The sequence below is a fragment of the Dermacentor variabilis genome, chromosome 7 (genome assembly GCF_050947875.1).
Source record: "Dermacentor variabilis isolate Ectoservices chromosome 7, ASM5094787v1, whole genome shotgun sequence".
NCBI lineage: Eukaryota > Metazoa > Arthropoda > Arachnida > Ixodida > Ixodidae > Dermacentor > Dermacentor variabilis.
Window position 1 is genome coordinate 27,980,459 of NC_134574.1, and position 27,933 is coordinate 28,008,391.

The 27,933-nt window shown below is 45.4% G+C and overlaps 1 protein-coding gene and 1 long non-coding RNA gene across 3 annotated transcripts in view; one reads left to right on the top strand and one right to left on the bottom strand.

Annotated features, from left to right (window-relative positions):
* The window catches only part of LOC142587385 (uncharacterized), a 498,611-nt gene that overhangs the window by 414,234 nt on the left and 56,444 nt on the right, over positions 1-27,933 (top strand). For both annotated transcript variants that reach the window (XM_075698346.1, XM_075698349.1), the window contains exon 5: positions 23,957-24,055. In XM_075698346.1, the coding sequence (XP_075554461.1) occupies positions 23,957-24,055 (99 nt within the window). The remainder of the gene's footprint in view (positions 1-23,956; positions 24,056-27,933) is intronic.
* The window catches only part of LOC142587386 (uncharacterized), a 224,466-nt gene that overhangs the window by 23,792 nt on the left and 172,741 nt on the right, over positions 1-27,933 (bottom strand). The window lies entirely within an intron of this gene.

The following is a 27,933-nucleotide window of genomic DNA, read 5'->3' on the forward strand; positions in this document are numbered from 1 at the left end:
CAATATTTGACAATGACTTTTGTGCCTCTGACTTGCCAATGCATTTCGTCGCGAAGATTGAGGACTGGGCGTGTTGGTACAGCATATTAGAGGCTCGATTGCGCAACATTTGGACGACACACACAGAAGACAAACACACACCACAGAGCGCTTTGTGGTGTGTCTTTCTCTTCTGTGTGTGTCGTCCAAATGTTGCGCAGTCGATCCCCTATTAAGCATTTCGTCGAGAACACCGCAATGCATGACATGCCTAAACAAAATCACACGTGAAAGCACAAACTGGACTAGATAAACATCAACAAAAGAAGTTTCCTTGCTAAGAACATGCTCCTTTAGCGCAAGTAGATGGGGAAGGACTACATGGACAAAGCGCTATTCATAGGGCCGCCCCCTTCCATTGGGCCGTGCTACACGATGTTTGCTTTTTGGGAAATCGCACCATGAACACATAAACAGCATTTCTCCACGGAAATTCGAGATTTACTTGGCATTCTTTGCCCTAGTTTTGACAGATAATATTATCACCTGGCTAGAGGCAGACATTTCCCATTAATAGGCGAATGATGTGAAACAAATAGCTGAGGCAATGGTGTTTCTGCCACGACTGCCCTGTTTTCACGTTGTGCATGTTATGTGCCAGTCTTACCAGTATCTACTGCGAACGTCGAAATGTCGTTTTCTTTCTTCCATGTTGTGAGCAGGAAGCAGCGTACCATAGTTGCCAATGAAAACATTGGATAGTATGCTGCCATATGTCACATGTTGTCCCTAGCGACATTGATTCTGGTTGCAGTTGCTCAATAAGGTTTTTTTTAATGTTGACAGTATGTTCTTGCATTATAAAGCAGCTTACAGTATTTTCGGACAAACAAGTAAAACCTATAAGATCCAATTTTGTAGTATGTTGTCGTATGGTAATTTCAAACGCACAAAAAAACAATGAATTCTGTCACAAAGACATCCGAAAAACATCCTCCGAATTTGCAAAAATAGAAGAAAAAAACAGCGACAACGCAGATCCCTATGTTTTCCCATTTCGATTTTTCTATGTTCTTTTTCTCGCCACTGATTGCAGTAGCGGGCTAGCCACATTGATTACATTGCACTTGATCTTGATTGATCTTCAATAAGAAACGGATCAAAAAAGAATTGAACGGAGACCAGACGATAAAGATGAGGGCTGAACTTCCAAGTTTTCTTTTGTGAATTATTTACGAGCATATACATGCTGTCTGAGACAGGGATTATCGTCTGTGCAAGCCTACATATGATGTCTGAAAGCCTGATAGAGGCCATGCTAACACATCCCTGCACGAGTCAAGAAATCCGTTCAAATTCTGCTATTTCCCGTGTCACACACCTTTTACTCTTCATGAAACCTGAAGTGTTTGCACTGTAGGGTGAACAGTCCTTGCTAGTGGGAATATGACTTGCCAGTAAATCCTTTAAATCGCGCGTTCACGCGAATTTGTTCAGTTGTTTGCGTGCTACCTTAACCTATCCTTAATATATCTTCCAGTTTGGCCTGCGTACACTTTTGCGCAGCTTAAAGGAGAGTGATACGCTACAGTTTCTGCGCATTCAACATGAGGCCGCCTGCGCTTTCTGACGCCGTCACATTTGTCGGTCGCCGCCACGTCGGTCATCCTGAAAAGCTTTGACAGCTTGCTGTGGTCAGAGAACACGTCTTACACATCGTAACGCTGCACCACATTGTTCAGACTGTGTGATAGTGTGTGAGCGTCAGCTATCACAGCTACCTTCTCCCTATTCTATGCGCGGGCGGAACACGTTTGCACCTTTGTGCGCATCTTTTTGAGATGCCCTCTTCAGCCAATATTAGGAGGTGCTGGGGATATCCGGCACTCCGCAGTATTTTGATCGAGAAAGGAAAAATTGGAGGACGCTTAAGCTTCGCCTTCAAGAGTGGAACGCGATAGCGTTATCACACACCGTTCGCACCGCCCACTCAAAACGATCTACGCAAGCCAAACGTCGTGATCGGCACGGACAGCCGCGCCGCGACGCGCCATGAAAGCGGACGCGATCATGGGGCGAGTGGCGCACCACGTGTCGGGGCAGCGCCGTACATTGCGAGGAGGGGGTCTTCTGTGTTTGCCACAAGATGGCTCTACGTGTGCGCACAGCGCAGAAGAAATGTAGCGGAAACCTACTTCGCTACTCGTGTAACTGAGGCTTCTGTAATTTACATGCTCGTAATTACTAATATACACCGCAGTTTACCGTTCTACGGCACGTTTCTAAGGCAGCACCGCATTCACTAGAGGCGCTCGTGTCCCGCTTTGAACTGTCGATCTCGTGGCTGAGTGGAGGGAGTGCGTCTGTCGAAGAGAGCGGGCGTGGTTATCATGTGCTCCGATGGGGCGGTGTTTGCGGCAATGAATAGCCGCGGTAACAGGAATGCGGCGCCTGCTGAACGTGAAGATTACGAAGTCATCTTGCCTACATTGCCTACAGGTCGTACAGTTTTGAATACCATATTTTTACATGCCGATATTCGGGCCAGGCCTTATCGAGTTGAAGACTTCAAGGATACGTTGGACCGTCTGGCATTGCTCCCTGAGGTACTAGCCTTGGGGGCGTACCAGATGAGTCACGTATGGGCCGTCACCTTCAAGAATGTGGAAGGCGTGAAGAAGGCTCTGACCATCGGTGAAATGAAGGTGAAGGGTCGCCGCTGTGTTGTAGTTGACCCTGCGAACCAAGCCCTGCGCTTAAAGTTGCACTGGCTGCTTTTCAATGTTCCCGATGAAGATGTACGTGCTGCACTAGCCATGTTCGGGAAGGTAACAGATGTCGTGAAAGAAAAGTGGCGTGTGAATGGCATCCACGAGAAAAGTACGACGACGCGGACGGTGAGCATTCAGCTCCATCCAGGCGTCAAGGTTGACGACCTCCCACATCAACTTCGTGTTGGTGGGGAACTGGCGCTGCCTATTGCGCCAGGAAGAGCACCAGTGTGTTTGCGCTGTCACACCACGGGACATATACGACGCGACTGCCGTGTCCCTCGATGTGCTCGGTGCCGTCGTTTTGGGCATGACGAGAGTTCGTGTGTAAAGACGTACGCAAGTGTAACAGGACCAGTTGGAAAAACTGACGCAGCAGAGCTCGTCATGGACGAAGCCGACGCGGAAGAAGCTGCAGGAACGTCGAGTCAAGTGACTCAAAAGGAGATGCGACCAGCAGACATGCCTTCGTATCCTCAACAAAATGAACAGCAAGGAGACCATAGCCTTGTAGAAAAGCCCGACGTCAGGGAAGTGTCTGAAAAGACAAGTGGGAGCGCTGAATACGGTGAACCTTCAAAGGATCCAGCGAGCCAACACATGGAAATCATGGACGTCACGGTGCAATCCACCGGAGGCGCAGTCGGCAAACGAGGACGCGAAGCTACAACGGACGACGAGGACAGACAAGACGTCGTTGTGTCTGTGGAACCACCAACGAAAACGGTAGCGACTCGACGCGCGTCATTGAAGGCCAAGCCCAACGTTCCACCAGACAGAAAAGCGCTGTTGAAACCGTCAACGTAGCCGCGAGCTTTGACGCTCTGCGGTTCCTAGGGACTACGTCGACGCACATCAACTATCCAATAAGGACAATGATTGGAGCCTTCTGCCGTGCAACCCAAGCCGAAGGTCGAGGATTGCAGGCATCGGGAATAGGGTTGCTTCTTGGAAATAAGCGGCGGGTTTTCTGGTGTGCCTGCGCTCACGAGGTATGCATCATGGCGTATATGTAATTTTATTAAATGGCGAGAAATCTCGGTACAGCACTAAAAATTGCGACTATCAATGTTCGAGGCTTAAACGCTAGAAAGAAACAGTATCAGCTAAGTCGCCTTTTCTTGGAGAACGACTTGGATGTAGTAGCTGTACAAGAGACGAAAATAGATAGCGAGGAACAAACTGACCGCATGGTGCTGCCTTTCCGAGCAAGGTACGATGTTTGTGTTTCTCATGCTTTCGGCACGTCAGGCGGATGTGCCATTTTCCTTAGAAACAGTTTAGGAATAGTTGTTGAGACCGTGCTTGTGTGCCAAAGTGGTAGATTTGTTTTAGTAGATTTTCTTATGTCCGAGTCTTGCTGGCGAATCATCTGCCTATATGCGCCGAACGCCGAAAATGAACGAGACGTGTTTTTTGAACGGCTCGAGCAGTACCTGAATTCTGAAAGACAAATAATTATGCTTGGAGATTTTAATTGTGTTTGCTTAGTAGCTGATCGAGTGAAAAATGCCCCACTAAGGGATAAGAGTGCCTCACGCTTAATTGCAATGGTGCAAGACCATAATCTAGAAGACATAGGAAATATATTAACTAATGGGACGCAGCCAGTCTTTACACACTACCAGCGCGCGAGCCACGCGAGAATGGATAGGGTATATGTTTCATTGCATTTAGTAGCGGCGTGCCATAGTTATGACGTTAAACATGTGTCATTCAGCGACCATTGTTTGGTGTCAGTCACAATTGGGACGCATAAAGAGGCCTCGCGCTTTAGTTGGAAAATGTGGCTATTTAATGACAAGCTGCTGCATAATGAATCATTTGTAGAGTGCGTAAAGGAAAAGTTCGAACAGCTATTGGCGAGACATGATGACGTGATAGAACGGTGGGAGCTTTTTAAAGAAGAAATAAAAATTTGTGCAATAGAAAAAGCGAGTGTAATGAAATACGAAGAAAGGAAAAAGCAGAAAGAAATACAACGAGAATTGGATTTTTTGTACAGAATAGAAACCGATAGGCCTGGTACATTCACAAAGCAGATCAATGAACTTAAAAGCCAACTGGAGCTTATCGACGAAGATAAGTACAGAGGAGCGGTTATCCGAGCAAGAGCCGAAAAGCTATGGCTCGGCGAAACGCCCACAAAGCAAGCCTTTGCAGATGAAAAGGCTTACGCTAGGCAAAACCTAATACGAAAAATAAGTTATAAGGATGAAGTTACTGACGAACAAGCAAAAATAGAGAGAGGGTTCTTAGAGCACTATAACGAATTATTTCGAAGAAGTTGCGATGTCCCGGAAGAGTTCGAACGAGGGTTCCTTGCCAGCATGACAAAACTAGATGATATTGACCGCGAATGTCTGGAAGAACCGATCAGCCAGAAAGAAGTTGAAGAGGCCATTGACGATTTAGGTCGTGGGAAGTCTCCTGGACCTGACGGGTTGGGAGCGGCCTTCTATAGGGCCTTCAAAAAAGATGTGAGCGTAATCTTGCATCAGGTAATTGCTGAAGCATATAAACGAAGATATGCACCCCCGTCCTTTGGCCGGTCGCATATAGTGCTCATTCCCAAAACGGAAGACCCAGGGAAACTGCTGTCAGTAGGGTCTTATCGCCCAATAGCATTGACTAACGTCGATTATAAAATATTTACTAAAATCTTGGCAAAGAGGTTACAGCGAGTTATAACACGAATTGTAGGACCACATCAGACATGCGGAATCAAAGGTAGATCAATCTACACAAATATTCATGTTGCACGAACCATTCTAGAATGTTGCGATGCGTGCGGCGAGCATGTAGCAATGCTGCAGCTTGACCTACAAAAGCGTTTGATCGTGTATCGCACAATATCCTTTTCGCTGTTCTTGATTATGTAAATGTTGGTTTGGTGCTTTTAGATGGAGTTAAGATGTGTTATGCTAACTGTACCGCTAATCTTATAATAAATAAGGATGTAAGTGAGAGCTTTCACGTACGCTCAAGTGTGCGCCAGGGGTGCCCTTTAAGTCCTTAATTATTTGCGTTATACCTTGAGCCATTCTGCAGAAAAATGATTTATAACAGTATTACAGGTTCTCGTTTGCAGTCAGCGGAAGTAAAACTGCTAACATATTGGGATGATATTGCTTTGTTTTGTAGCGATAAGGAAAGTGTCGCGACTGCGGTAGCGGACGTTTTATCGTTTTGTAAAATGACGGATAGCGTCATAAACTTTGATAAGTGCCTAGGAATATGGCATGGAACATGGGAAAACACCCCACCTATTTTTGTGAATGTGAAGTGGACCGTTGCGCCGACAAAGTATCTTGGGGCACCGCTTGAGCACTACAAGGAGACTGCGGCATTCTGGGTAAACGAAACAAAGAAAATGCAAGAAAAAACAGTTAAATGGGGTGGCCGTAGTCTTTCAATGTTTGCCCGCGCGACGGTCTGTAATTTATTCGCCGTTGCAAAAGTGTGCTATGTATTGCAATCATTGTCTATGACTAGATTGCACGTGCAGCGTTTGCATCGGGTACTGGCAGTGTATGTATGGGGGTCAAAGTGGGAGCGAACCAGTCGAACAAATTTATTTCGATCCGTCAAAACAGGAGGGCTTGGACTGGCACATCTGTTCTTGAAACAGATAGTGTTTCGTTTTACGTTTCTTAGAGACCAAAAAGACCCATCCTTCATTAATGTGATGCAACTGAGACTAGGTACGGCTCTTCCTGAATTCATTATATCTAGTTGTGTAGTCAACAGTGGCCCTATGAGCGGATTTCTGAAAGAAGTGATATGGGCATTTCGGTTTCTGAAGGTACGCTTTTTAATGGAATACCTCAGTCACGTTCCTAAAAAACGTCTGTATAAAGATTTAATTGATGTAGTACTCCCAGTACCGCTGTACAGATCTATGTTCAGTTTAGGTACTGAAAGAAATGTGCTGAAAAGGGTAAAACGTATGCCTGTCAGGCCATCGGTAAAGTCTTTCTTTTTTCAACTACATTCCAATACACTACCAGTAAAACCGTGGCTTCAGGAAAGAGGTATTTTTATTCCCTGGTCTCTAGACTGTTTACTATGCCATCAGCAAGAAACAATTGAACACATATTCATAGACTGCTGGGACGCCTTGTTTCACTGGGATGTCCTCCAGCGAACTATAGAGAAAGAGTTGCTGATAACACCCTATGGCATCCGTTTTCTCCCAACGGAAAACGAAGGAGGAGTGCCTTACGACATGTTTATGTTATTAGGGTTGCACAGCCTGTGGCGCACGCGCATGGCCGTTAGACATGCGGATGTACATGCTCGAAGTACTCGTGAATATTTTATTGAAAGTGTCTGTTTCTTAAAAGAAGTCTACGATGCTCAAAATGAAAAACCAGAATAGATTAGATTATTGAACGAGCTTGCTAAACTTGGGCGGTTTTAAAACCACGTGCACACCAAAGAGTGGTGGCATTTTTACCATTTGTAAAGTGTGTATATTTTGTATGTACCATGAAAACGGTAATAAAGAAAAAAAAAGATCTCGTGGCTGAGTGGTAGCGTCTCTGTCTCGCACTCCGAGGACCCTGGTTCGATTCCCACCCAGCCCATCTTGCAAGTTGTTTTTATTTATGAATTGCCTTCCGGGATTTTTTGATCGCAGCCAACGCCGACGACCCCGGATTTTCTGCGACACGAGCTCCTTAACGCTCTCGCATTAAAAAGAGCGGGCACGCCCATAGAGCCCAGCGGCCCAATTGACTGCAGCGCACCAAGCCGCCGGCGTTAATACCTGTACTAGACTTCCGGTTTTGTGCTCGCGCGTTTTGAATTGTAGATTGTATGCGTCACGCCGGCTGCGTTTTTTGCTTCTGTAGCTTGATTGCGCGTAGTATTCCTAGCAAATTGTTTATTAAAATTCATTGCGAAAGGTCTTAACAAGCCTCCATCGAATATGTGCCACGTGCAATTTCGTAAACACGCAAGACACCGTGTGAAATTAGCAAATGTTTATTTTAATTTTTATAAATGCTCGATGCGGGCTTTTTGTGCATGCATCCAAAGTTGTGGCACCAAGTAAGCAGCAGAGGTTCCCGTACAAATCTCCACCAGAGGCAGTAAGCTGAAAAAATTTAATTACAAGTACGTATCATTTTGATATTAACATGCAAGAATATTGCGTGTAGAGGTGAATGGCTGGTATTACAAACAAAGGCGGTTCACTTTTACATAGACTGCGTAGAAAATATGCGACTCATCCCAAGCAATACCGTACATACCCCGAAAACCTAGTTCCAAGCAGTCTCCTCTTCCCGGGCCTTATTTGCTGCACATTAGTAGCACGAATACAGGGGCTACTGCACCTTTTCAGAACTTGGCTACAACCGAGGTGATAGTACACTGCGAATACACAGTGGTGGCCACAACACAGGCTCTCAACCAGACCATGCTGGACCCTCGCAGATTTCCTTCTACTCGCACTCAAGATAAATGCGTGGATGCAAAGCCTGTCTTCAGTCGTTCAGAAGACAGAATTTTCGAATTAGAAGTTCCTGGCTTTTAAGCTCGTTATCTTGACCAAATGTTCTGCCGATGCGAGGAACACGCTCCCATGTAATCACTCTTCGCAATTGCTCGTCGCGATTTCGACAAGTGTTAGTACCGAAAGAAGACTTAAATTGTTGCGGGGCCATAAAAATTGTCACAAACTTGCCGCAGAAAGATCCAGTACGCGCCAAACTAACTGTCACCACGGCCGAGCTGCTCTTCACCGAGTCATGACAGGCGCAGCGAACGTGCCTCATAAGTAGCAAAACAAGTGCCGAAAATAATTTTCGACAGTATTAGTTGTCAGCTAAAGCGCCACGAACATGTATTGTTGGCGCATTAAAGCGCGAAACTTAATTGCGCACCACGGTAGACCTGTTTTTCACTAACCGCGTCACAGCGCCAGGCACGCCCACTCTGCTTGAGAAGTACCTCGAAAATTAACGAAATTGGTTACATTAACGCTGGGGGTCTAGAAAGCGCCAAAACTTGTCGCAGCAAGATTCAGTATACGCGAAACTGCGTCAAAGCATCCTGTGAGCCCACCATTCCGCAAATCTACCGAAATAAGTTAAAATATTATTGCGGCTCATAGAAAGCGCGTGCCACGACGGCCTTTTTATTTTTCGTTAACTGCGTTACAAATTTAGTCTAGGTGCCGTGCCGTAAGCATAATTGCTTTAAATGCGTCGCAGACTGTCAATTTTTCAGATTCACATTCAGATTCAGATTTATTCGTTCCAAAAAAAAGAAGTAATTACATAAGAAATATACAGACGAGGGTCCCAAAGTGAAAGAACTGTAGTGGGATCCTCGGTTAATAATAACAACATTGATGGTGACATCAATAGTCAGCAAATTAGCGTATTATAAACAACATCTACAGATCAAATACATCATTATACATGTCATTTACAATGAAACACGAAAAAGCACGTTATAACAGAAAGTCGGAAAAAAGCATGGATGAAATACAACAAATGACATGTGGGATAAATGTCAGAGGTATGCCGCTAGATCGTAGTTAAGCTATCGCAGTTAATGATGCTTAAGGTGATTTTTAAAAATTGCAAGAGAAGTACAGGTTTTTATGGTTGATGGTAATTCATTCCAAAGAGAAATTGCAGCGAAGGAAGATGTTTTTTTGCCGTAATTGGTATGAACCATGGGTAACAAGAAATTGTTGTTAGCCGCAAATCTGGTCTTATTTTTATTCTGCAAAAGGTCAGTTGCAATGAACGGATACATAAGGTTAATATGAAGCAACTTGTGGAGTAAGACGAGTATGTTAAACTGGAACAAATTATTAATAGACAAGATATTATACGCGCGAAGTAACAAAGAGGCATTGGATTGCATGGAGCTAGAAGTGATAATGCGTATTGACTGATTTTGGATATGTTGAATTGATGATAAGTGACAAGCGTACGTGTTGCCCCATGAAACAATGCCGTAATTAATGTGACTATGAATGAACGCATAATACAACGCTAGCAGAGCCTCACGAGAAAAAAAAGGGCGAGCTTTAATTACTGCACGTATACCAAACGCAGTCTTGTGCTTGAGATGTTGGAAGTGAGAGCGAAATGTAAGGTTAGGGTCAAGATGTATGCCAAGAAAAGTGACATCGGTGCTAACGGGAATTGAATGACTTCCAAGCTTTACTTCAGGAATAGAAGTTAAGGCCCTTGAGCACTTTTGAAAAACATAAATTTAGTTTTTAAAGGATTAAGAACTAAGTAATTGTTGCTACACCATTTTATAATGTTACTTAATGCAATATTTAACTTAGAAGTAAGAGTAGTAACAGATTTGTCAGATGAAGCTATGGTTGTGTCATCTGCGTATAAAATGCAATGAACGCCGTTGGTGGAGTTAAGAGAATCCGGAAGATCATTAATATATAAAAGAAAAAGCAAACGGCCCAGAACTGATCCCTGTGGTACACCTTGGTTAATACATTTTGTTACTGAGAAAGTATTTGCTGCATGTACTGTGTATGGCCGGTCACGTAAATAATTTTTTAAGAATGTTAGCGCAGGACCGGTTATACCATAAGAGTCAAATTTATTAAACAGGGCTTGATGGTTAACCGTGTCATAAGCTTTACTGAAGTCTAAAAATACAGATCCGACTAAGTTTCCCGAGTCAATACTTTTTTTATGTAGTCAGTTAGAGATAGAACAGCTAGATTCGTGGAACTTCCTGGGCGGAAACCAAATTGATTGTTCTTTAGCAATTTAAACTTTGTTAAGTAGTTATTAAGACGTTTAACAAATAATTTCTGAATGAGTTTACTAAGGCAGGAAAGAATTGCAATTGGTCGGTAATTATTAACTGTATGTTTGTCGCCTTTTTTAAAAACAGGAATAATCTTGGCATTTTTTAAAAATGAAGGGAATGCACCTTCTTTCAACATAAGGTTGATAATATTACAGAGCGTGTCGCAAACTAAATGCGCAACCAGTTTTAAATGCCTGACACAAATATTGTCTTGACGTAGTCCAATAAAAATACCTTGACGTAGTCCAATAGTGCCGTGACGCGATACAGAAATTCAGAAGGAATGCAAGAATTCACCGGTAGCCCACCAAACCAGGCTAAATCCAAAAATACAAGAACAGGCATACGGGTCACCGAACAGGCCAACGCTCAGATGCGCAGTCGGTCTCGCTGGCTTCAGCGGTGTGTCTGACGAATGACGCAAGCATCTCGCTCGTCATTCGCCGATTCGCCTGTCGCTACGCCACGGAAGTAAGCCGCAAAACTTAGTTTAATTTATACGCGGATAGTTTTACTTTTGCCGGGAAGTAATATAAAAAATAAAACATTTTCTCCTAATCCCATTTCACATTCTTTATTTTTTCGATGCTCGCGGCAGGAAACGGTCGGCGTTAATACACTATACCGTGACGTATTTCCTGTTGCCACTTTTGAGCGAGTGTCCCTTCCTGTTATATATCTTTCTCTATGGTACTTCAGATTCACGGTTGAACGCATGTCAGATACAGTACGGGCAAGATTTGCCGAGAGCGTTCTTTAGGCGCAACTGAGCAATAGATCGTTTCACTAGATAGCGAGGGCGGTCTTGAAAGTCAGAAATGGTTTGTTGGTGCGCGGCTCATAGCACCAGCAGACACCAACACCTTTAAATAGGAACTCGATATCTAAAAGTCTAATTTGGTCTTTGCCCAAGAGTTCTTGCGTTAGATCAAGCGGGCTTTGCATTTTTGAACGTAGCCAAGACTTTTCTGCTTTCACATTCAATGGCCTGCACTTCACAGTTTACAACAATCAAAACTCAACCACAAAGCGGAACACTTTAAGAACACTCTTGTCCAAGAGTGTGGCATTTGTCACGCTTTTTGAAAAAGAGCTGGCACATCTACGCATGAGCATATCATAACTCTTGGTTCGGTCAGCAAGTATACATTCGTGAACCATTGTCACTAAAAGTTATTGGATGTTCAGCGCTCGTACCTGTCGCATCCTCTCTGCCCGTGTCTTTTTTTGCGTTGCCGCCTTTTCAGTTGGTCTTCATGCTCTTATATTCCGCCTTGCTTTATCCCGTATTTTATAGCTGTAAATAAAGTATTCCTGCATCATAATTTTGATCTTAAAAATTACTAAACACTTTTCTTCGTCGTTTACATACAGAATTTCTGCAAGAATAAATAAACTTGGGAAATGCACAAATAGGGACAGAGGGATATCACGCACAAAACTGCGCGTCCTTGCTCTCTTTATAAAGTTTTACGGCACCGTTACAATCACCATTTAACTTTCTTCTGCGGATGCGTATTACAAAAATACGTCATTGTATCTTGAATTTGCATAACGATCCCCACAAGTGTCGTTGTGCCTCGCTGAGGTAACTGAATTCGTTGCGTGGTCGGACTTGTTCAGTGAGACGTTCATTCGGCGAAACATGTTTTCCCAATATTTTCAATGCGAAACATTATTTCGTTTTTGAACTTCAACGAGTTATGCCCCAGCGCACGAAAACAACGACAGGTTAGAAAAAAAACATAACGTACATACCACGAAAGGGTAATAGATAAAAGTAGGTAAAGACAAAGGGAGCAGAATATTTGCACCAGTGCTTACATCCAGCTGCAGTTTCAATAGTATGACGTAATGTTTCTGCGGAAACCCGCAAGTTGGAGAGAAGTAATTGATAAAGGGAAAAAGAGACATCCACCCGCTACGAACGGGTGGATGTCTCATTTTTCCTTTATCAGTTTCGGAACTACTTCGCAGTTTAATAAGAATCAGTCACAAATTCGTGGCCATTTAGATGACTAACACGTAGGTTAGACTAGAGAGGCTAGTAAGTATGGTGGCTGAAAAACATGAAAGCCTAGAAAACGTGCAGGCGTGCTTCTGTGCCAAGGCTACTGGTTTATTATTCCTATTGTGCCATTTATGCTCATATGCTCCCTCTTGGAAGTGCGTGGGCTGTTGAGATCATGTCAAAATTGGAGCGAAGAATTAAATTTCTTTAGAGGGTGAGGGGATCACTTACGTGATGGTGACTGCTTATTTCACGTGCACTAGCATGCCATGAACGGTGCCTGCATTCAACCAGACTCCTGGTTGCATTTGAGAGCCCAGCGCTTTGTTCTTTTTTGTTAGGAGCTGTACTGTTATGAGCAACATGAAAGCGAACACAGGAACGCATGGCAAACAGCCTCGAAACAAAGTCGGAGCGATCCGCAGATGGCGCTGTGAAAAACAAAGGGAAAAAGGAGAACGCTCCTCCACTAACTAATGGCACTCCCACCACGGTGGCATTTCTACAAAGCAGCAGCTTACGCCAGTTCGCCGATAATATGGTATCGTCCGACAGCCGATAACACGGTAATCGTCGCAGTGACTTACACCAATTAATTTTGTTTTCTTTCATTAATTCTTTTTTTTTATTCGCGCAACCGCTTGATAGTACTCTTAGACCAAGATTTCCCTCTATTTCAAATCGATTCTTCATTTAAATCGACGCACCCGGCTGTCAGTCGCACCTTGAACAAAGGCGGCGCTTGAACCAGTGATGACAGATGAATAGAATTTAAAAATTAGAAAAAAAAACATTGATACACTCTCTCTCGTGTGGCTCTATTGCACCGAGTTCGTTCAGCAATATTCACGTAGCACACTGCAGTGGCCCACACAGAGCAGTCAATTCTGATATTGCAGCCTCAAGATGCCTCAAGTGTCTCCTAAAGAGCCGGAAGATATAATAAAAACATCTAGAAGAGGTTATACGCAGCGCAATATTTCTCTCGTGACAGGCCTCTCATTGAAAACGGTCAACTGGATTATCCGGCCTTACCGATACGAAGGACATAGAAACGATGCGCCGCACCGCAGGCGACCCCAATCAACATAAACGACCAAGACCTTTGCATCGTGGCCGCCGTCAGCGACAACTATTACAAATTGCAAAGGACGTTCGAGGTACTCTTGGCCTGGACAACTCGAGCGACAGCGCGGTTTGACGATGGCTTAGAGAATCAGGACGGCGAAGTCGCATCGCCGCACAGAAACCTCTGCTCACCGCAGCCAACAAAACAGCTCGCCTGAGGTTCGCTACAGAACACCACGGCTGGAAAGAGAGAGATAGTGGAAGTATGTGGTTTTCTCTAATGAGCCCACGTTGTCGAGCCGCTGGGACCAACGAAGGAGAGTGTGGCGGACAGAAAACACACGCTTTAGTGCGCAGAATATGCGGGAGGTGGCCGCCAGCGGACGCGTGTCTGTGAATGTTTGGGGGCCGTTTTCCCACGAAGGCCAGGCCCACTGGTGAGAATTGATGGGAGGTTCGCCAATGTTGCATATTGCACTCTGCTCGAGCCCCAGATGATCCCCTATGTGTTGAACGGGCCACACCCGGATGGGTGTTATTTTTTCCACCAGGACATGTCTTGCGTTCACACATCGAAGGACGTGGCGCGCGTTTTGAAAGAGCGATGGGTAATCCAACTTCAGTGGTGCGGGAAGGGTACCGACATGAATATTATAGATCACATTTGGGGCCGTATGAAAGTGAACCTTTAGAAGGGGCCTCTAGAATTGGGGAACTCCGACCAACTAAGGGAGGCAATAGAACATGAGTGGAAGCGCCTTGAGCCTGATACCACATTCATCGAGGCCCTCTACGCGTCTCTGCCCCAAAGAATGGAGGCCGTCATTCAAGTCAGCGGTGGCATGATGCGTTATTAGGCCGCCAACGAACAAAACAAAGGACGAGCATAAGCTGGGATGAAGCTATTGCCTTATTTCATTTGCTTCAATATTGTTACGCGAAGGACCGAGTTCTCAGTTCCGAGCCGGCAAGTAGGATTCTTGAGCGACGAAAGACAACAGAGCGCATGATTTTCTGTGATTGCTGAGAAGGGTTTGTCATATAAGTATGGGCAGAACTTTGAAACAGCCCAGACGAGAGGAACACACTCGCGCTAGGTAATCAAAAATTGGCGCTCTGCAGTTGTCAGGAGCCGGCTAGCGTAGGCTATAACACGGTCGGGTCCGTGTTGGCGCTGCAATAAGACGGCGTGAATCCCATAACCGCTGGCATCAATTCGGACCCCTGTAGGTGCGGAAGGGTCAAAGTGGGCCAAGACCAGTGGAATAGTGAAAATCGTGATAAGGCGTGAAAATGCGGCAGCCTGAAGGGAACCGCATGTAGAAGACACGTCTTTCTTCAGAAGTTCAGTGAGTGGTCAAGCGATTGCTGGGAAATCTTTCACGAACCGTCGGAAATAAGAACAGAGCCCCACAAAGACCGGAAGTCTTTGACAGACGGAGGTACAGGAAAAGTCGTTACTGCTCGAGCCTTGTCTGGGTCGGGTTGTACTCCGGAAGCATCGACGAGATATCTGTAATCTGTCGGCGCCCGAAGTGGCACTTCGATGAGTTTTATTGGAGCCCAGCCTCAAGGAAGACGTCAAGGACAGCTGCGACGTGCTCAAGGTGCGTCTCAAATGCAGCAGATAACAGAAGGACGTCGTCGAGGTGACAAAGGCAAGTTGACCATTTGAAACCTCGAAGCAGAGAGTACACCATTCGTTCGAAGGTGGTGGGGGCATTGCATAAACCGAAAGGCATAACCTTGAACTGGTAGAGGCCATTTGGAGTGACGAAGGCGGTCTTTTCTTGGTCTTCCTCATCAACGGAAATCTGCCAATAACCACATCGAAGGTCATTGAACGAAAAGCATTTGGCACCATGAAGACATTCAAGAGCGTCGTCGATTCGTGGTAAAGGGTAAACGTCCTTTTTAGTAATGCGGTTGAGGCGGCGGTAATCAACGCAGAAACACCACATGTCATCTTTCTTTTTGACGAGTACGTGGACTCGACGGGGGCTCAACAACGCCTCTGGCGAGCATCTTGTTTACTTCCTGCTGAACAGTTTGCCGCTCTGCCGTGGACACGCGATACGGCTGGCGGTGAATGGGAACAGCATCACCAGTGTTGATCCGATGCTTAACAAGAGAAGTCTGACCGAGTGGTCGATTGGATGTGTCGAAGATGTCGCGGTAGGAAAGCAAAAGGCGATATAGGGCGGCTGCTTGGTCAGGTGCGAGGTCCGGAGCGACCATGGGACGTAATGGTCCGTCGACGTTCAAGGCATCCTGCGGGTAATCAGGAAGATCTGGAGCTGCGTCGGCTGCTAAGGCAGTGACGTGGTCGCCTATCACTTAACGGAGCGTAAGTGATAGGCGATATACCAGAGCGTGCCTTCTGGTAATAATTGCTTTGTGAAGGCAAAATTGATAACGGGGAGACACATGCGATTAGCGGCAAGCGTTACGAGGGAATGTGGCACCGGATGTCGTGTGCCAGGAGGACATCACGAATAGGTGCGACGACATCAGGCACGGTTGCCGTTGGCGAAGGTCAGGCCGAATGTGCGAAAGAAGAGGAAGTTCGAGGTACAGCGTACCAGAGGAACAGTCGATGAGGGCAGAATGCGCCGTCAGAAAGTCGAGCCCGAAGATTAGGTCATGAGTGCAACCGGTCAGCACGGTGAACATGTCTGCAACTTGGCGGCCAACACTTCTTATGCCAGCAGTGCACATACCCCTGGCGGCAACAGTGGCGCCATTCGCGACGCGTACGGCTCTAGTGATGGTAGGCGTAAGAACTTTTTTGAGGCGATGACATGGGTTAGCGCTCATTATGGAGACTTGCACTACGGAATCAAATAATGCCGTCGACGGAACACTATCGACGTCTATTTCAATTAGGTCCGTGTTGGTGAGGAGCGTCATCGGAGGATTTGGACAGGACGAACTTGATGCAGCACCACGTCCAAGAGCTGCATGGCCTTGTTTTCCGTCGGTCGGTTTGGCGAGGAAAAGCGGCGACCTTGGGGTAACGGGAAGCGGCGGCACTGAGGCAAAGGCGATCGCGTGAAAGAGCGGCTGACAGGGGCATCGGAAGTAGGGTACAGACGGCGAGGTGAATAACGGCGAGCGTGGGCGTATGGGCGAGGAGCAAGGAATGAGCTCCAGTACAGCCACATCCAGGTGGTTCGTCAGTGGCGGGCCACATGACCAACGCGGTGGCAGCGGAAGCAGATCGGTTTGTCGTCTGGGATTCGCCATTCAGCAGGATTGCGTGGTCTGGGAGCAAAATTCTGGTCATTAGAGGTTGTGGGCATAGGAACGGGTGCCGAATCAGGTTGGGGGACAGAGCAGGTGGTAGGGATGCCTAGGTTTGCAATTTCTTGCCACACAACTGCTTGAATAACATAAATAGTGGGGGCCGCTTGGTCAAAGGTACCGTCGAGGCGTCGTGGATGAAGGAGGGCTGGACTCGCCACTTCAATCTCACGGCGAACGATCCGTGTGACGTTCTCTTGAAATGGTCGTGCAAGAGGACGTGACAGGGGTATTTGAGAGCCGGGAAAACTGTGGGAGGACGCGGCGGCTTTTGGCTACCTCAAAGCGGCGGCATTCTTGGACGATGGCGTCGAAGGTAGAGACGTTATAGACGAGCAAATTATAGGCATCGTCCGCGATGCCTTTTAGGGTATGGGCCACATTGTTAACCTACGTCATGTGCTCGTCGACTTTCAGGCAAAGCGCGAGCATTTCCTGTATGTAGGAGACATAGGATTCGGTCGACGACTGGACATGGGTGGCAAACTCTTTTCGCGCAGCTTGTTGGTGAGCTGACGGGTGCCGAATAGGTCGTGAAGCTTCTCTTTTAATATGTCCCAGCTGGAGAGCTCCACCTCAAGGGCGTGAAACCAGACACGCTATGTTCCATCCAGATAAAAGATCACAATGGCAAGCATGATGGTAGGGTCCCAGTTCTGGCTTTGGCTAACACGCTCATACATGCTGAGCCAGTCGTCGGCGTCAACGCCATTTTGGGCGGAGAATGTTTCAGGATCACGGAGGCTAGGAACTGTGACGTACGTTGTGGATGGCGCCGCAGGTGTAGGTGGCGACGGGGTGCGTCCATCTGAAGCCATGGCTGGGAAGACGACGGTGCGGATGCTTCGGAGCTCCGTTGCGAGGACGGGGAACGTTCCACCTGCGCCACAATGTTACACGAAGGACGAGTCAGTAAGATGAGCAACTATTTACAGATTATATTTACAACAACGGTGACAGCGCTGACCGGTTAGATTCAGAGCGCGAGCCCAGTTCGTTCCTCCTCCACTTTTCTGGAATGATGGTGCCAACGCGCCTAGTTAGTAAGTAAGTTATTTCGACCTTCACGTCATACATGATGATGCAGGGGAACCGAAGTAAAAGCTGTCTTTCAACAGCTTGACAGAGCAACGGCCCGCCTTATTTGGCAGCAGCATACAAAGTCAGAAAAAAGAAGTTACACAAAAAGAAGCACTGCCCACGGCGGTCACATTACACTACAGAGCAATATATAAACATATTACATAAAGGCCGCATCTGGTACATAACTTAAAGAAAAGAATTGAGTCATACACACATGGCAAAAAAATCAAGGCTTTTAATGGGTTACATAATGCAATGACATGGCAAAGGCACTTTAAGAGAAAAAAACAGGAATAACAACGAGCAACACTATACTTCTGTAAAGCGATTTGGCTTTAGTTGCATAAAGAAATAAGAAAACGTTTAGGAAAGAAAGTAAGCCAAGTGTGTCCGAAATGTGGCATATTGAAGTGTTATATCCTGTCTCAATAGGTCATTAAGAAGTTGTGGAAGCCGGTGTTCTAACGTTTGTAGCCCATATGTTGTTCAAAATGTTTTAATTTCCCACACATCCTTATTTCTTGTGTTGTAGCTTTGTTCATGCCTTCTCAGGCCTGAAAGAGCTTGAATCAAAGATGTTTTGTTTAAATGTTCTTGTTTAAGTGCTCGGCTGAGGCGATAGTCGTAGGTTTTTGTTACTGGAACAATTTTGTGTTCTAAAAATATTTCTCTGGTATGATGCAACGTCGGTAATTTTTAACAATCCGCATTGCTTTTTTTTGTAATACAAGTAATTTGTTCAGGTTTGCCTGTGTTGTAGTTCCCCAGATCAGGCTACAATAGTTAAGGCGAGAAATAAATAAGGAGTAATAAACTAACATCATAACACAAGAGGGTAAGATTTCACGGTTGCGATAGAGCAGACCAATTATTTGTGATAATTTGGAAGTAATGTGGGCCACATGATCGTCCCAGGACATCTACTGGTTAAACACAACGCCCAGAGTTTTAAACTGGGGTACTATTCCTAGCGGACAAGATCTAAAATATATTTCTTTTGTCAGAGTAACTTGTTTATTCTTGGCCCAAAAAACAACTGCTTTTGTTTTCCTCACATTAATTTGCAATGCATTTTTGTGCACATTTGTCTAGGTGTTTGAGCATGCAGTTCGCTGAATCTATTAGATTATTGGCATTTTCGCCGGATAAGAATATGCTTGTATCATCTGCGTATATGATAAATTTTGCGAGGGGAAATACGTTGACAATGTCATTGATATAAAGATTGAAGAGAAATGGACCGAGTATACTTCCTTGCGGAACACCGCAGCGGACAGGGAGAGTTTTTGAGATGAAGCCATTTACACTTACAGCTTGTCGGCGATATTACAGATACGATTTGACTATGGATGCTGCGTGCCCGCGATAACCGTATCGTTCAAGCTTCCGGAGAATTAATTCATGATTTATAAGGTCAAACGCTTTTGTAAAATCAATGAAAATACCCAAGACTATAATGTTATGTTCAAATTGTTTTAGTATATATTCCTTCTCTTCTAAGAGTGCGAATCCTGTTCAAAGGTGCTTTCTAAACCCATATTGCGATTTGGTGAGTATATGACGTTTGGATTCAAATTCTGTAAACTGTTTGTGAAGAGCTTTTTCTAATACCTTTGAGAATATTGGAAGTATGGATATTGGGCGGTAATTGCCTAACTGGTTCCTATCTCCCTTCTTGAAAAGTACAGAACAGCGCGCAACTTGCATTCCATGAGGAAATACAGCATTTGCAATACAGAGATTGATGATGTGAGTGATGTAGGGCAAAATAATATCCAGAACTGATTTTATGGGCCGTATTTGTAGTCGTGAGGTACTATTTTTGAGCTCTGTGAAAATTGTCATTACTTCAACTTCAGTCACAGGTTTAAGATATATCGTTTTGTCCAACAGTGGGACGTCATTTAAGTCGTTATCCACGTCTCTGTCACAAGAAAGACCAAGGAAATATTTATTAAACTCGTCCGCTAGATTTTGGTCGGACACATGTGTCCCATTTAATTTCAATGATGTAATTGCTCTAGGATTTGTATCACTAGTTATCAGGCTGTTCTGTTTTTTCCAAACAAGATCACTACGCCATTTAGTTGATTCGAAATCATTTATGAAATATTCATTCCTAACTTTCTTAAGTATCTTGTTCAGGCGGTTACGATAGGTTTTTAAGGTATGCAAGTCGCCCATTTCCTTCGTTCTGATAAACTTATGGTAGAGTTTACTCTTTTTTACTATCTTAAGCAGAAGATCAGGTGTGAGCCAGGGTTTACGGTTTTTTTTTTATTTCGCCTAAATGTCTTTACGGGAAAGCAAGCAGCGTACATTGATTTCAGAATAGCAAGGAAGTCCTGATAAGCGAGGTTTGTGTCACGTTCCGAAAGAACAGCATCCCAGTGAGCTTCAGATGCATGCTGTCTAAAAACGAGAAGGCTTTCCTCCGTGATCGCTTGATAAGAGAATGATTGTTTGTCTCTATTTTTGAGCTTTCCTTTCAAACACAAGAATATCGGCAGATGGTCACTGATGTCTGAGATAATTACACCACATTTAGATAACTTATTCGCAACATTTGTTATGAACAGATCTATAAGGGACGATGATCTAGCTGTTATGCGCGTTGGTAGCTGAATCATGTTAGGAAGCCCGCTAGCCTTTAATAATAAGTCAAAATTTTTCTTCGAACGGTCATGTTTGAAGAAAAACTGGTATATGTTCAAACAAACATATACCAAAGGCGTGTAGCAATGTGTTTTGAATATTCGGCAAGTGCCCAAAAAACTTATTTTGAACTCGCCCTTACAGCGTATTTTTTCCGGATTTACAAGATTTCACATTAATCAATATCGAAAGAGTGCTACGTTTTGTAACGATTTGGCGCACAAAAGTTCCCAGTGACGCAATATCTAACGATTTTATCACTGTCAGCTGGCGATGCGAATTTCCGCACTTTTCAGACGCACGGCTTGCGTGCGAACAGTTGTTAGAGCAGCCTCCCCCTTTCCACTTTGTTTCCGATGGAGGCCGCTGCGTATCATCCATAGCTGGGTGTGACGGTGTTTTCTACGCGCTACCGTGTTCCCTTTCATATTGCGTATAATAGCACAAGCATAAGCACAAAATTACTGGTTTCCCTGGGTTATGACGGTGACTACGCATGTATTATCTACCATGTCCCTTATATAAAGCGTTTCCCTGTACTGGGATGTTTCAAAGGTTTGGCAATACGTACGTGTTACTAGGTATATATTTATGTACAGTGCCCTACACCAATTTCGGGAATGTTTTATGTGAGGATTATACCCCATAAAGAACGCACATGGGTGCACTCATTATTCTAAACCGTTCTCATTGCTGGAGAGGCCTGGCCGCCTCCGCCTGGCTACTTCAATGCGTATACTTAACACTGTGTTGTAAGGATGGCCCTTACACTGCACTTTGTGTACCTTGCAAATACGAACTGCACAATTGAGTATATTTAGAAGATCGTGCAAGTAAACACATTTAGGAAATCTGTTGTTGCCGCAGGACTGATAAACAGGGGCTCACTGTAATACTATCTACGGCATGCCCTCTGACCTTTTCATTTCGGCGCAGTCGCAGTGGGTAGCAATCTCCATACAGATCACTTTCGCTTCAAGTTCCTTTGTCACCTTGGCGAGCTCGTAGGCATCTTTATGCGGACGCTGAAACATCACGTGAATCACCGTGAGATCGAACTGGTTTCCGGCTATGTACTCGTTTACTTCCGTGATGTGCCGCACACACTGTGGTCGCCATGCTGCATTCACGTTCGTGAGGCTCTCTCGTACACCCGGGGTCCCGCACCTATTTAAAGAGAGAAGCGTTCGTACTAAATGAACAAGCTCTCTTGTCCGAGGGCCTTGTCCGTTCACTACCGCGAAACCTGCGCATTTAATACGAAGGCCTTTACCTTGACAAATAATTTTAAATTATAAGATGTGTTGTTTGCCCTAAATAAATATATTCACTCACAGTCTGAAAAGTCTTACCGTTCATGACAAGCGGCTGCGAAACGTATAACATTTTGTGAGTGTATTGCTCCAGGCTACTCCTAATTTTGGCCAGTTCTGGTACTTCGCATTTCTTTCTGGTGGGTGTGGTTGTAATCTCACACGTTCTCGAACAGGATAACATCACTTTATAGCCACAGCAGAACGCTATGTGTAAGTATTTATGGGGGCAAATTGACATTTATCACGTCGTCATCAAGTGACGGTACAGTAGTCCTTGGTAAACCGATTCTTGTAAACGATCACGTCTTCTTTGCATCGATGAGCAATGCAAGGCTCACTAAACCCGTTTTCGTAGCTCGTCTACTGATAGAACTTCCTCTTTAGAATGATTCTTCTCAGCATATTTTAGTTTTTATACGCTTGATTACTAGAAGGAGTAGCACGGTGCGATAAAAATTACAGAGACAAGGGGTCTGAGAAAGGCTGGCCTCCGTTTGGATAGGTAGGCTTAGCTCTGTAAAAGGCGGCCTTACCGTCTTCGGTGAGCTAGTCTAAGGCGTTAGTGGGGTTCGTGCGTTAGCGGTGGCTGACTTTAAAGGAAGAGAGAAACAAGAATGAGTGCTGTCATTCAACGTCTCTAAGACGAGAGGAAAAGGGAAAATAGCGGGGTATGAGACAGGCAGCGGGAAAAAGCAAAACGCCATAAAGAAAAGAGAAAGATGAGAAACGGTAACAGAGAGAGAGGGTGGCGCACGAGGTTGTTGGGGTAACGAGAGGATGGTACACCTTGGTAGTACTGAACAAAAACCGCTTGTGGCGTACGCGGCGTACCTTTGCTGTTTTAGAAGATTCATGGTGTGGTCAGCCAGCGAGCAACTAAAGCAGAAGAGCTGATAAATGACCTGATTATCCCCACGTCAGTTCGCCGGGAGAGCTTAGAAGGTATCAATATGGCGACACGACATCGGCGAAAGGATGGAAGGTGGTGGTAAGGGAGTGGCTTGGTCTTTCCGGAAGTTTTCCCTCAGTCGTATGGCCTAGGCATCGTCGCGCCGTTATACATAGGAAATAGGACGACCCTTTGTCGTGAAATCACTGAAGAAAATATGCTGATGTCTTGGACTTGGGGATGTGTTAGTGGCGGCTTCCCCCCATAATTCAAAAAAAATTCATATATGGGGTTTTACGCACCAAAACCAATTTCTGATTATGAGGCTCTCCGTAGTGGAGGACTCCGAAAATTACGACCACGTGGAGTTCTTTAACGTTCGCCAAAATAAACACACGGGTGTTTCCGCATTTCGCCCCCATCGAAATGCGGCCGCCGTGGCCGGGATTCAATCCTGCGACCTCGTGCTCAGCAGCCCAACACCATAGCTACTGAGCAACCACGGCGGGTCCCCCCAATATTAAAATAGCATTAACAACAGAACACAGAAGAGAAGAGGTGGAAAACAGCCGAAGAAGCAGGAAGGAGCAGGTGCACATTGCATAAGGGTTCATATGGTTGATACGTGCGCAGAAACGCGGAAGAAAACAATAAATTGAGTGCTAGGGTAGGGGCTGGCAAGAGCTGGAAAGAGAGGAATATGTGAGCTGAGGTATCGAGGTTATACTGCGGCATAACGTGCTTTTCTACATTTGTTAATGATAACAAAATTTACGGTTTGAATTTGCAGTCCTTAGCGATTATAGATCGCCACGAGCAAAATTTGTTCCCGTTGGGTGTAGGCATTTAAACTTCGGTATGAGGTATGAATCCGCTCATTTCGTCTCGCATGGTGAAAGACAATTTGCTTGTAGTATATGGAGCCTGGTTAATTGTCATAATAATTCAGCTCGGCTGTATTATGCACTTTAAGTGTGAACTGCTTCATACCTATTGTTTTTACCGGCGATATTCATGTAAAGGTTATACGATTATTACTCCTTATTCAATAATATTTATTAACCTCTTGCAGAAAATCCATCATTTCCGCTGGAAGAAGAGCAAGAGACGACGGAGTTGCCTAAAAAACAACTATCTGCGATGGAACCACACAGTGTTGATGATCAATATGGTACGAATATTACTTAATCATTGTCATAAACATCATCATCACCATCATAATTATTGTAGATGCTCAGAGAGCAACGGTTGGAAAAAATCAGATGTGAGCGATGGCGTATCACCGTGTTCCAGCGTTCCAGCGCCGTACTCTCGAGAAACTGGCGACGCTCATTTACCTTAATCCTTTTCTGCTTTCAGCCCCGCCCAAGAAATTGCAGCTCCAAAGGATGCCGAACTTTAACAGACTGTTTAAGTATTTTGCTGCCTTGCGTTTAGATGCACGAAGCTTACATAAATCCATCGATGCGGCGATATAATTTGCAACATTACAATCACTGGACAAGAAAATCACTTTTTTTTTTGTCCTGAACTAAACCACATCGCTCAGTTTATTACGTTGGTTAAAATTTCACAGGTATTTCCATTCAACTCAATTTACTGTATTTCAACACCACAATGTTGAGGACGGCGAACGAAAAACCTTTTTATGGTTTGGCAAGGTCCGCAGCCCTTGACGGAGACATCGTAATTCTAGATCATACTTTGTTTTATTCTTTCATAGAGATGGTTAGGTGCACTCTGGAAGTACTGAAGCTTCAGGATAACAACCTTTAGAGCAGCCTGTGGCGTAGTCGTGTGGTCGCAGAAGCTCGCGTCAAGGATATTCAGGCTTTTTCCCAAGTTGAATGTGGTCTAGACATATCGGTGATGGCTCTCTTGTTGTGGATAGCTTTATGTCAAATCCGGCAGTTAATCATAGCATCAATTTGGGAACGTCTGTTTGAAATACAGGACGTATTTATCAGAGGAACATTCACATGATTCCATACTGCCCAGAAAGGCCTATTTACTAAAATGTGCTGTGGATTCTTTTGCGGTATCTACGCACAAGATTCAAATAGAGAGATAAGTGCGGAAGTCCAAAAATGTACATACGTTATAAACAGTGATAAGTTGACCCGAAAAGGCTCGGCAACGTTTCGATAACAGGACCTATCTTCGCCAAACGTAGCCCCATCCCCCTCGGCAGGTATGTTTTAACAGGTTAGTGGAGCGACGTCACGTGCGGTCCTTGTCGGTGGCGAATCGCGAGACTGAAAATGAGGAATGTCGTTTGACGGCTCTAGGCATAGTTTCTAAGAGCAAGAGAGTGACCGGAAGAAGGTGGTAGAATAAGAAGTAAAAAGAAAAAAATGAGCGAGAGGGAGAGAGAGAGGACATATGACAGTCGGGTGTTCGGGGAGCGAGAGGTAATACAGCATTCAGTGGTGTCGTAGGCGGCGTGCGTTTGTGGCATTAGAAGAGCCCGCGAGCCAGTCGGTGTGCAAGTAAGAAAAATAGATCGGTTAAAAGAATGAGTTTAGTAACGCCACAGCAAGGCATCGGGTAATTTTGAAAACATTAAATGGAGACACAGAACGCAGTGGCAATGACTAGTGTAGCTGGACGGCAGCTACTTTGTCCTTCAAAGGAGGTTAGCCTCAGTAGTTTGTCGCAGGCGTTGTCGCGGCGGCATGCAAAAGTGATACGACCCTATGTGGTTGAGGGCGCTAACGTCTATTGAAAGATAAAGCCTTTTCCTGATAGAAAATTTTCTACTTACTCATTTCATGCTGCCCGAATATTAAGTTCTATTAAATATACAAAATTAATATTCTTTGTGTGTGCAACCACGTGGTAGGGATTGTGCAAAACACAGTCGCAAAAGTGTAAATGACGAAACTAAGTTTTTATTAGGCTGCCCTGTGCCAAAAATAACAACTTACAGTGGAAGCACAAGGGTAGCAGCGAACAGAGACGGCAGTCGTTGAAATCTGATCTGCGGGTCAAGCGTGTCGGCTTTTATACATGAGTTATCGAACCTTCCATCGTAATCATTGGTGTCCGCGGGTTTTCCAAGAAGTACTACAGAATTCGCGTCGCGCATACAATCGGATTAAGGTGCATCGTCAACAGACAACGGGTGAAACCATCGATAACATTCGAGAAACTGCAGATGCATGGAGAAGTGTCCTGGCCTGAGCGATAGAATTTGTTAAGCTACGTTCTTACTTGAGGAAATAGGCGCGCGCAAGGCGGCGCGCTTGTTGCGGCAGCGCTTCTGGTGTCGTCTTCTCGTCTCGTATCCCATCCACGTTTTGCGCTGTTAACACCAGGATGAAAAACCAACAAGCCCAAGCTGCTATACTAGGCAATTCTTGACGTGAAAGCTGCTTTCGCGGCGCGCGTTTATGAGCGCGCCGCCTATCGTGCGCGTATTTCCGCAATTGAGGATGCACCTTTAGGCGGTGAAAAGCGCTCAGCCGAGAACGATGCACAAGTACACGTGTCAATACGTCGCCCTTAAAGAAGGGCAATCCCGATTCTGCAGACAGGAAATTGAAAACAGAACCGCTATAATAATTAAAACGAAACAATAAAGCAACAAATGCAGAAGGCCCTAATGTTTTTCACGGGGGCGTAGAAAGGATTAGGACGCAGCACGTGGATCACTTGACGTCGTGCGCGGCGCGACTGCGATTGTGAAATACCGTCTGGCACGCCCTCATAGTCCGGTGCGCCAATACGTCAAATGATCTTATGGGGCAGAAATAGGGTCGTTAGAATTTCTCGCTCAGTTCTCGTGGGCGTAGAGGAGTCCATACGCAAACACGGTCACCGGGCTTGTAGTTCGCGTAGCGCCGTCGAAGAGTGTAGTGCCGGCTCTCGGTCCTCTACTGGTTCTCGGTACGCCGGCAGGTGGGCTGTTGGGTTTCTTCGGCGCGCTGGAGACAGCCGGCCACATCGAAATTCTCTTCGTCGGTGGCAACGCGCGGCAGCATGGCGTCGAGAGTCGGTGCCGGGTTTCATCCGTAAACGAACTCCAACGGCGATAGCTTGGCCAGCACTACCTTTAGGCAGAGTTCGCATTTTGGCGTAGCGGATAACGTGGTTGGTAGCCATGACAAGCCATTTATTTCCATATGTTGATGTCTGAAAGGGTCCCAACAAATCAATCGCTATCTAATGAAGTTGTCAGCACGGATGCTCAATCGGCTGTAGTAGTCCCTTTGGCATTTTCGGCGGTGTTTTGCGCCGTTAGCAGTCTCAGCATGTCTTGAACAAATGGGAAGCATCGGTGGTGAGGCGCGACCAGTAATACCCTTCCTAGAGCCCCAATAGCCTTCGGAAGAATCCGCGGTGCCCAGTGGTCGGATTGCCATGTAGGCCGTGCCGTACTTCTTGACGAAGTGCTGAAGGAATATCAAGAAGATTGTTCGCGCGGATTGGTGGGAACTTCTTTATGAGGACATCGTTTGGCAGGGAAAACAAAGTCAATCCTCGTCTAAATGCTCTAGGGACAACGTCGCTGTTGCCTTCCCAATATTCGACAATATTATTTTGGGTCCTCATCCGCTCGCTGCTGTTCAGTGAAGTATTTCGCGCTTATTATTCCAAGGAAGCCGTTGTCGTCCTCTTCGTGTTGTGGTGGTGGATCAATGGTCGCGCGTGTTAGGCAGTCGCCATCAGAGTGTATTTTTCCTCATTTAAGGCGATGGCTAGGTAAAATTCCTGGTGTCTCAGAGTCTATCGTGCGAGACTTCCTGAAGGGACTTTTAAATTTGTCAGCTAAAAACAACGCGCGATGGTCACTTAGGACTTCAAAGGGCCTGTTGCATAGGTAAGGACGGAATTTCTTGTTAGCCCAAATGACGGCAAGGCATTGTTTTTCCATCATAGAATAATTGGCTTCCCCTTTTGACGGCGACTCAGTAGCGAAAGCGACGACCCTTTCGATCGAAAAAACCAGCCAAAAACACAAAGGACAAGAGGAGAGGTTCACACCACAACGACAGTCGTTGTGGTGTGAACCTCTCCTCTTGTCCTTTGTGTTTCTGACTGGTTTTT